The sequence below is a fragment of the Chenopodium album genome, chromosome 8, assembly GCF_948465745.1.
Source record: "Chenopodium album chromosome 8, dcCheAlbu1.1, whole genome shotgun sequence".
NCBI lineage: Eukaryota > Viridiplantae > Streptophyta > Magnoliopsida > Caryophyllales > Amaranthaceae > Chenopodium > Chenopodium album.
The window spans coordinates 3,965,900-3,976,812 of NC_137841.1; the positions used below are offsets into that span (position 1 = coordinate 3,965,900).

Sequence of the window (10,913 nt, forward strand, 5' to 3'; positions counted from 1 at the left end):
ATTATCATGGACTTAGGCCCTGTCTTTTAGTTTTTTTTTTTTTTTTCGATTTTTATTGACACGAGGTATGTAATTTTCTAAATTAATATTAAGGGTCTGTTCTGATTTACTGAATTGAACTAATTAGAGTTGAATTGAAATGAATTGTTTAAGAAAGAAGGTAATTAGGAACTAAACTAAATTGAACTGATTGAACCTGAATCGAACTGAAGTGAATTGAAATTTAGCTTAAGATAACAGACCCTAAGTTTAGTTTAGTTTAGTTTAGCTCAATTCAGTTTAAATCATATTACTCTATATTTCAGTCGCAACAAACAAGGTGATAGTACCTTTCACATATTAGTGATCATTTTAACTTCACACTTTCACTTGTTATCTTGTTAACTTAATGACCATTTGTTGGCTTGTTGTTTTTTGGACCTAAATGATATAAGAGCAAGGATCCCAACAATATATTTAAAGCAAAATTCTCTAGGAAAGTAAATAAATGAAAATATTATAAAGTTTGTTTTTATTGACAGAAATAAAGAAATTGAGTTGATTTAATAAAAGGTCTTGTGTTGACAATTGGTTGTTGATTATTTAACTTAACCGAATTGACGGAATTTTAGTACTAGTTATATGTCTTGATTGCTTGACTATAGGCTATTTAGAAATACATTTGGTAAAATCAAAGGGAAATTTCCCAAGGGACCCCTCACTTAGTCACATTTGACAATTTTTCAAAATACCATTGCGTTTTTGGAAATGTTTGAGTTACCTCAATGTTTGACTTATTTACCCATTATGTCCAAACTAATGATGGAAATTAACAACAATGTTGAATTCCCTTCGGTAATTAAATCCTCCAATTCTTTCCTTGTCTCTCAAATCTCTCTTAAAGCCCACTGCTTAGCCAATCAAAAAGTCATTAACCAAGCATATTTTTCTTGGCTATTAAACCACATAAGAAAGTCGAGCCAACAAAAAAGACACTCAAAAGCCATTTACCATTATACCAAACATGGCCAAAATTATTGCTTGCCTTTTTTCTTATATACAGTACATAGTATGTATACAAAAAAAAAAAATTACCATTGATTTAATAATTAATATTGTCTAGTTTTCAAAGTTCTATCATTCATCATTTTGAATGCCCTAAAGATCAACACCTATTACATTCATATTTTTATTGACAAAGTAGACATATAGAGATATCAGATCAACTTCTGTTATGTCCGTCAAGCTTTACTTCTCTCCTGATTGATAGAATAAGCATGTACAAGAGCTTTTAAAGTTACGGGAACAACTTCAATTCTATAGCTACAAGAAAGCAAGCCACATTCCCACACCATTATAGAAAAGACTTCAATAGCACAAGAAAGCAAGCCACACCATAACTTATGTGATTACAAGTCGTCGTTTTCAGGAAAACTTCTGAAGGCAGTCTGAAATTCACATCCTCGCTGATAATTCAGCAATGGTAGCAAGCTTCCTTCGAAGATCAACTTTATTGGCTCCTACTAGTTTATCCATTGGTTGACCAGATCTAAGGAAATAGAAGGTTGGGGTGGCTTTAATATCAAATGATGTACAAAATTCCTGCATGAATCACACAGTAGCAATTACTGAATAAACAACTCAAGTCTATGCAAAATATTAACAGTAGTATTATATAGTTGTATGATGACAAGAAGGGGGTTAATTTTTTTTTTTTAGTATGTCTTTAAAATTAAGATGAAAGGCATACTTGATACTTACCGTCATCTCATCAACATCTACAGAGAGAAAAACTAAAGAAGGATGCTTGTCAGCAAGATCACGATAGGTTGATGCTATCTCTTTACAGTTCTTGCACCAAGTTGCAGAAAATTTAACCACAACCTGTTGAAAAAGGAAATCAAGGGTGCATTAAGTTATGTATCTAGATATGAAATCTTTACTAATTAAGTGAGGAAGAGAAAAAACTTGGCCACAAATTTAAACTATTGAAGGGTTAGGCTAGAGTTCATTCATCTTATGTTGTATATCCAACTTATATTGATGACAATAATAGTGATTGACATACATATACGGATATACCATGCTTCTTAGGAACTCGATACAAAGAAATGTTCAGAAGAGTTATCTCTTTGTAAGATGCTAGTGCTCATATGATGTAAGGTAAACATGACTATATGTCATCCCGCTTCTTTATATTTTCACTCAATCAGCTAATGACATTACTGCCATAAAAGTGACAAAGGTTCCACAAAGGTACGTAAATAGAGCAGTAAGAGCACATTGAGTAAAGCCAAGAGTAGTGTAGCTAAGAGTAATGTAAAGAGCTCAAGGAAGAGACTGCTACAAAATGTTTTGAGTGCGAATTGGAAAAGGTTATCCAATAACGCCAAATTTGTAGAAGATAACTAGTTGTAAGTCTAGTGAGCAAACTGTCATATTGCTTTCTAAGGATGATTTAAAAACTAAAAAACAGGATGAAAAGTATAACTTACAATTTTATCATTTCGCCTAGCCTCTGCTATTTTTTCTTCCCAACTCTCTTCTTTGGTTATATGTTGAACCTTTCCACCAGTTTGGCGTAGTTTATGATTTCCTTTGCAGTTGCATAACTATCAAATTTAAGTATTTCATGAAAAGGTGTACATTTATAATCCATAGTTAATGACTTGATGCATAATAAAAAAGAATAAAAACTGCTAAACAGAAACAAAGCCATTGTATGTACACTTTCAGGAACTTTTGCCTTAATCACAATGAAATTTGCCTTAATCACAATGAAATGAACTACTTACTATAAGACGAAGTATGTTCTAAAGCTAGTGTTCACAATGCACGAAGGACAAGTTATACAAGAAAAAATGACTCAGGAACTTCCAAATAAATTTCTTTTATAAACATACAAGAGTACAAGACATGATAAAATCTGCTAAAGATAAAAATTACAAGTTTCATTTCCCTTTTGCATACGTGTTCTAATTTAAGGAAGGTGAATAAAGGAGAATAAAAAATAAATGACCCTTTGCAATCCTTAATGTTTGCGAATCGATAATAGCCAGAGTCACTACTTAGCATTAAAAAAAACACCCGTTCATGCCAAAAAAAAAAACAGCAATAATTTACATTATACTACGAGTTATATATTTTACTATAAGAAGATATGATTACAGAAAAGAGATCACCAAAAAAAAAAAAAAATGAAGTCAATAATGTAGTTAGTAATCACACTTATTATGCTGGTGAAGACTAAACAGCAATACAATGAAGAATCCAAGATAAGAAATTTACCCTGCTACAGCAGGACCAGCACTGTCCCATTAAGCGTGGGAAGCCAGCCTTCTTACAATTAAAGCAATCTCCTGTAAGAAAGGAATGGAGGCGAAGTCATACTCTGAACAAGAGAAAAATGTGGCCTTAATGATGGAGACAAGAGGTGTATATGAGACCAACTCACCAAATATTCAGTACATACTACAGAGTTCAATATTCAGATGCAGTATCAAGCAACATAATATTAAGGTGCACGTGCAGTAGCGCGCGCACACGCACACACAAACACAAATGTTCACAATTTCTATTACTATAACTAAGAAACTTTATAGGCCATTCAGTTAGATAAGGCAGAGGTATGGCTTTTACACTAAAGCAGCCTCAAGGCATTCTCCATGAGCCTCACCCTTTAAGTCTTTAACGTCTCATTTGCTTTTGCAGGAAGCTACACAATAATCCATTCTTGAGTAAGGAAGCGAGTCTAATTTGCTACGAAATTAATAGTCTCAAGAACACTCCTCGAGGCATTCCTTTCAATCATTTTGGAAACTAAATCTAATAGATGTGAATGCTTTCTGTTCGAGGTTCAAAGGAGTTGTACATGCTAGTAGAATAATTAACTTCATATACTTATTTAATACACAATGCAGCACCATAGAGCCATCCTAAGCTAACTCTTGAATAACAAATCATCTCCTCAGTAACCACTAACACCTCTTATTCAATACATAAGCTCTATTAGACCGTGTACAGGTGCATCTCAGTTAAAAAAAAATGCATTTTGTTCATTAAGTGACATTGCAATATCATAGACAATAATATTAGGTTCTAATGCTATTGTTTGACCCCTAAATATTCCACAGCACAAAGAATTGGAGGTGTTCGCGATGGATACCAAAAAGGACATATGTCAATCTATCAAACTAATGAATTGGTTCTATTACTTAGCTTCCATATGTACAAGGATCTCCAAATATATGACTAATCTCAAGACTTCAAACTATGTCTAGGCCATCTTAATCTACCTCAAGGTGAAAGAGCTCCTTGTAAAGACTTTTTGTGTTTGAATATACGAAATACTCCCTCTGTACCTCAAAGATTATGCTCCGATTCCCATTTTTTAATGTCTCTTAGAATTTGACCCATACCATGAATGGATATAGAGGACCACAAACTTAATTAATTGGAGGTCTCGCTAATTTTGTCTCTAACATACCTAAATGCTACAGCATTATCGTCTTGCTCTTAAAAGTAAAGTTATTCTTAAAAGGTAATCTTTAAGAGACAAAAGGAGTATACCATTATAACGCTCAACCTTAAATAAATAAGCGCGTGTGCACACACATACACACCCAATAAATCCCATTTTGCACTTCAAGAGGAATCTAGGGATCAAACTCTATACTCCTTATGTGCCAATGATATCTTAGGCTTAGACTAAAGAGCTCCTTGAAATGTTGAAATTGTCAAGTTTTCTTAATTTTTTACATGATAACTTTACTTGGCCTCTATCAAATAACCTATACAGTGAAAATAAAATCAATTTTGCACCCAAAAAAAACAACATTTCATTAGCCCCAAAATTCCTTCTTTCCTTTCCATCTTAATTAAAATTTAATCACTTATTTTAAAGCTAAAAATTAAATCTTTGTAAGGTTAACACCTTCAATTTTTATGCAACAAGAGTTTTGATTGATGATAAAATAGGTGCCACCAAAATTTCTAACCATATTCATTCATTTCAATTTCAAATTGATGACAATCATAAATCAAATGGATGGTAAATTAGTGAAATAAAAAATAAAAATATAAATTAACAGGATACCTTGAAGGATTTGTTCACCAAGGAATGGCCGTCAACAAAATCCAGATCATAAACAAAATTATGGGTATCATAAAAAATTCCGACGCATTTTGGAAGGATTGATTGATAGGGGAAAATTATTTCAATATATTTGTGTTAACTACAAATCCCTCGTGAAATTGATGGTAAATTAAGGAGGAGACAGTGCACCTTATTTCTTATTTATGTCAAACTTTTTGGTGAGGGATGATTTAAAATTAAAAAAAAAATTAAAACAATAATATAAAAAATAAAAATAAATAATAAAAACAAAAAACTTTTTGGTGAGGGATTGATAGACGTCAGGCGGATATCTCAAACTCAAATACGAAGTATGAATTTCTTTTTAAATAAAAAAAAAAAAAATGGTTGAAATAATGTCTTGCTTATTTGGCGAGCTAAATGCTTATGAAAAATGTCTGCTTTTATGCCATACATGGTTTTTAATACATAAAAAAAAATAAAAAAAATAAAAAAATAAAAAAAAAACCCTCTAGTTAGATTCTAAGTTTTTTTTTTATTAATCCGTATTTAATTCATTTTACTATTTAATAGTTCGTAATTAAAAAAAAATCAAAAAATAATTTAAAGATCAAACATCTATTGTCTATTAGATTAGTACATACATCGTATATATTTTTTTAATAATACAACCTAATTTGTTGTTATTTTATTATGTGACAATTGAAAAGCGATACTAGGATGTAACCATGCGCTGATTAATTAATCTTATATTTGGGCAGAAGACTTTCCTTTGCCGAAGGTTTATAACTTGAGCATATAACAATAATGTATTGACATCCTTTAACAAATACAGATGCTTTGAAAGTTAACAATAATAATAATATTAATGTTTCATTAGGAAAACTTAGGGCTTTTACTTTAAGAATCATCATCTCTAGGATAACATTACAATAGCAACAACAATAGTAGAATTTGGAGAATGTGAAATATACCAACAACATAAACCTTATTACACATATAGCCATATAGGCTTTACTTGGTCTTACTTAAAAAGTAAAGGGTATGCGTGCATCTTTATATGAAGTCCTTCACAAGCATACTATTAGTTGAATGAAAATGGAGAGTAGAATCATAATCAAAGGGGAATAGGTTGAACGTAAGTTGTGTTTATTTCATTCTTGATGAGTTTAGCAGAGTAAGTGTAGCCATCAATGATCTTGTAAATGACATCCAGCACTCGAGCAAGGTTAAGGGCACGTTTAAGAACCGGCTTTGGTAGGTCTTCATCACCGTTGCTTAGGAACTCTTCATTCAAATCCTTCCATGCATCTTCAACCATTTTGTTAAATATAAGCACCACTTCTTTTCCAGTCATGCCATGGTCCTTCATGTAGCACTCCACCGCTGAAGCAACATGCCCTCTAGCTTGCTCCTCCTATTATTAAGTTTAAATCGATGTTCAAAAGTCAAATACTTATAGTACGTATCATTATGATAAATATAGAATTTATTAGTCACGCGGTCAGGTTTTGAAAATTTTGACCTGTAACATGTGTATACAAGTGTACAACAACATAACAAATCATGTATAGTAAAAATAACTAAAATACATACAACATACCTCGTGACTAACTATATCATCCATGATACGACCAATGATCTCACATGCTCTAATGGCCTTTGGAGCTTCCATAATTTGTTCATATGGTTTCTTTTCCACAATTTCTTGCATTCCCAATAAGCAAGAGGTAACAATGAGTTGACCAACCCCGGTGATCCTTGCGTTCTCCATATATTGTTCAAATGTTGGCACAAATTTTGCGTTGTACCATTTTGCCTCCGTAAAATAGCATCTTATCAAATCTTTCACCTGAATTAAAATTAGGTCATATATATGTTATATAGGTTCCAACCATGGAATCATATACTTGTATCTAGTAGGTTCAATTAAGCCAAAAGGGCGGCATTTGTTGCATTTCCTCCATCCCGCAAAAATATTGCTCACTTGCACTTTAATTGTCTCTACTTAACTTTGACCATTAATATATTCGAAGTAGTATAAAGCTATAAAAGTTAAATGCTTGATCAAAATAGTTTTTAAAATAAAGATTTTCTTCATTTAATTTGATATCATGAATAATGCATGATGGGAGCAACGTTATGGAACAAGCTAGGGTGTAAATTTTTATTAAAATTGTTGGCCTTACTCGATCTTTTGCGAACTCAGCAGCGTAAGGCTTTCCTAAAAGCGTCATCTCTTTTGCAAAGTCTTCATAGATGTCATAGACGAATTGGAAAACGAGTTTCATATAATCTTGAGGAAACTCCTCCATTGCGTTCAAGTCCCACCTGTATAATAACAATATATGTGAAAGCATTACATACATGTTATTGTATCAGTGACGGATTTTGGGCTAAAAAGTTTGAGGGGTCAAGGTTTGATTTACCATTTGTTCACAAATAACAATACTTAACCACTGCGTCATAATTTTTTAATTATAACTATTAGACATTATATTACTTTTAAGTTTTAACCAATAACTTAGAAAAATTAAGGGGAACCGCAATGAAGGTCCGTCTCTAATATGTATATTAGTATATATATTGAAGAAATAAACACATTATTCGATATACTTGATCAATTCTATGAGTTATTAATTACCTCTCAAACGCTTCAGTGAGGAGCATAAGTTCCTCAAACGTGCCATATGCATCATATGTGTCATCTAATATCGAAATCACTAGGAGAACTTTCACAAGTAGGATTCTAGCAAGAGAGTATTGAGGTTCATAGTACATAGATATCGACCAAAAATGACATTCCACGCATCTTTGTCTTGCATAAGGAAGCTTGTTTTTGAAATCTAAGTCGTGCCACCACCTAGTAAGTAACATTAGAGAAAAAAATAAATAAGTTCAAATATTTATGAGCTGTGCCTAGTTAATTCCTTAGATAAACAAAATTTGTTTATCTAAGGGTATAATCGTCTTTTTACGTAACATTGGAGGGGTATATGCGTCTTTTTTTATACTAGCTGAGGGTACATGTGTAATTTTTTCACCAAACAGTAAATGCAAGTTGCAAAGAGCAATGAGATAGCTCACCAAAAGTATTGAATATATGACCACGCTTTAGATAAACTTGTATTTGCCGAATATTTACTAACACAACTGCACAAGGTGCCATGTAATAATAAATTTATTTCAAATAATTTAGTCAAATAACAATTCTATGTACCCTTTCATATATACGAAGTATAAACTAAGCCACAACAAAATCAACCAAGCTATGCATGTAAAACAACTATTAACTTTGGGTCAGGTATTATTTGTGAGATATAAAAAAACAATTGTATAACATAAAAATTAACAAAGGTTATAAAAGAAAAAAATAGTGTAAAGATGAAGAAACTGACTTTAGAATTTGGCTCAGTTCTTGCCGATGCAACAGTTGTATCCTATTGCAATCAATCTTAGCAAGGCTTAGAAGCGTCTCGTTTCGAGACTCGTCTTCCTCGTATAAAGAAATGAAATGGCGACTCTCTACCCTTTGAATGCCAAAGTGCACAGCTTGTTTCAATGCATGGCGAGCTTGTTCAGATTCAGTCCCCTTTGTTTTAAGGTTATCAGTAGTAAAAGCTAATGCTTCTTCTAGGATACATTCACCATGTACCCTTAAGTGCGCAGCTTCGTACAAGCTCACCATTCCCTTTATATCGTTGCTTGTTGTTTCCTTGAACTTGTTACTATCTAATTCAATGAATTTATTGAATACATCTGCATATCAAATAATTTGTAAGCTCTTTAATACTCAATCTGTTTTTTTTTTAGTTGACATCTTTCTATTATCACGTTTGTCAACGCATGTTTAAATGATTAAGATCTCTGATTATCAACATTGTAAAATTATAAAAAGTAGATATTGATTAAATATATACATTGAAACAAGTCAAACAAAATCCCACATGAATATGTTTTATCGTATCTATAAACCACAAAAGCAAGTCAAAGCGTGTTGTGTGAATAGTATAAAAGTCAAATGATGTCAACTAAAAAAACGGAGGAAGTATTTCTTTAATATTGCAATAGGTTTAATTCCGTGCAATGCACGAATATTAAATAATTATAATGACAATATAATTATATACCCAAAAATACAAATATAATGAATTGATTCATCAGGTATTAAAATGCATAAAATATACTAAAACAATAGTAACATTTGAGTGAAAACATATAAATATGTAATAGTTATACTGTACGTGCAAGTTGATATTTTAGAAAGCTTACTTTAGATTTTGTATAAAGTAAAAACCATAATTATCTAATACTTCGTAATAAATTGTCAATTGTCCCCTTAATTTCGCTTTTAGTAGTATGTAATAGATAGATTGAAGATATCTCTACTCCGTAAAACATTTCATGAACATTGCTCTATATTCACTTTAAAAAGACAAACATCTTATTGCTTATTCGTACTGCAAATACCAAATATTCCCTTATTTAAACACGGATACTTACCACAAGGCATCTTATGTCCATGTTGCCTGAAAACACGAAACTGTAATGCAGTGTTGCTCAAATCATAGTCCATATTGAAACCATTTTGAGAAAGTTGAGCAAAAAGGCAACTCAATTGTTCTTCAATCTCATTCTCATAATGATAAGAAATCCCTAGACGTTCCACTGCATCGATCAAAATCATCTTCTTTTCCAAATCTATAGATTTATCTACTATCATCATTTGGACTTCTTGCTTCAATGGCTCAATTTGTGTTTTGTAGTTTTCCATTTTCTGCATGTAATAATAGTAAACTCAACAAATTAAATCACAAAAAATAATTTGAAATTTTAAATGATTTTCTTTCTTTTTTTTTTTTTTTCTTGATTATTGTAGCAATTAACATAAATCCAGCAAAAGATCTAGTGGAAAGTCGGTTCTTTATTTTTTACTTTTCATCTCTGAAAGATATAAGTAGTATAATTGTATAAGTGGACTTTTGTAATATAATCATAAGAGGTAGATTTTTTTTTTTTTTTTTTTTTTTTTTTTTTTTGGCACGAGGTAGAAAATTAGATGTAATAAAAGATTATTATACCTATAAATAAAAATATTAATTGAATGAGATTTCATAATCATATATACTAGCTCTGCAAAGGAGTATTATCATGAGATATAAATTTTTTATTTGTTGCAACTAAATATAGTATCGGATGTAGTATTAAACTTAGGAACTTACGTATTACAATTTTTGAATAATTTCTATTTATTCACCCATTTGCATGCACAATGTTACCATCCATATAATACTCCACAAAATAAACTCTTACAAAATTATATATGCACGTGTTCAACCAAGTATAATAATACGACTTAAGTAGAAACAGAGGGAGTAAAATATATACCAAAACGTCTTCCGAGGAAAAGGTAACAAAACGGTCACCCCATATGTCCGGGGGAAAATGAGCAAGAGGTCTAACCGCAGCAACTTTAGCTTGAATGGGTTCCATTCTAGGTAATAGTTTACGTTGGTATGTACTAGTGTACAACTCGTAGTGTTTTGTAAGAGTAAAAGGAAAATGAATAGATTTGTAGAAGTTGTGATTTGTGATTAATAGTGGGAAGCTATTTATAATGCATGTGATTGTAATAAAACTGAATTTATTTATAAATTTAATTATGCATGCATGCCATTGCATGGTCTATGAATTATAGTGGAACAATGACTTGGCAAAAAGTAGGAAGTAGTAGTTGTTGAGTCAATCATTTATGACGTATTGAAGTTGTTTCAATTTAGGGTTAAGTCTTGTTACAAGTATTTCTAGTTACAATTAAATTAAATTTTAGTTGATTTTC

General features: G+C 31.4%; 2 protein-coding genes across 2 annotated transcripts; both read right to left on the reverse strand.

Annotated features, from left to right (window-relative positions):
* Positions 1 to 1,434: 1,434 nt before the first annotated feature.
* On the reverse strand, positions 1,435 to 3,297 carry LOC145642629 (thioredoxin H9-like). The gene is made up of 4 exons (XM_081693820.1): positions 3,268 to 3,297; positions 2,475 to 2,591; positions 1,741 to 1,863; positions 1,435 to 1,581 (listed from the first exon to the last, which is right to left on the reverse strand). Exons 1-4 carry the CDS (start codon positions 3,295 to 3,297, stop codon positions 1,435 to 1,437), a joined length of 417 nt encoding a protein of 138 aa, XP_081549946.1.
* Positions 3,298 to 6,191: 2,894 nt separating this feature from the next.
* Positions 6,192 to 10,567, reverse strand: LOC145555673 (valerianol synthase TPS8-like). Its single transcript, XM_081617419.1, has 7 exons — positions 10,463 to 10,567; positions 9,578 to 9,851; positions 8,473 to 8,833; positions 7,719 to 7,937; positions 7,264 to 7,405; positions 6,678 to 6,926; positions 6,192 to 6,491 (listed from the first exon to the last, which is right to left on the reverse strand). The coding sequence occupies exons 1-7, from the start codon at positions 10,565 to 10,567 to the stop codon at positions 6,192 to 6,194; spliced, it is 1,650 nt and encodes a 549-aa protein (XP_081473545.1).
* Between the last annotated feature and the right edge of the window lie 346 nt (positions 10,568 to 10,913).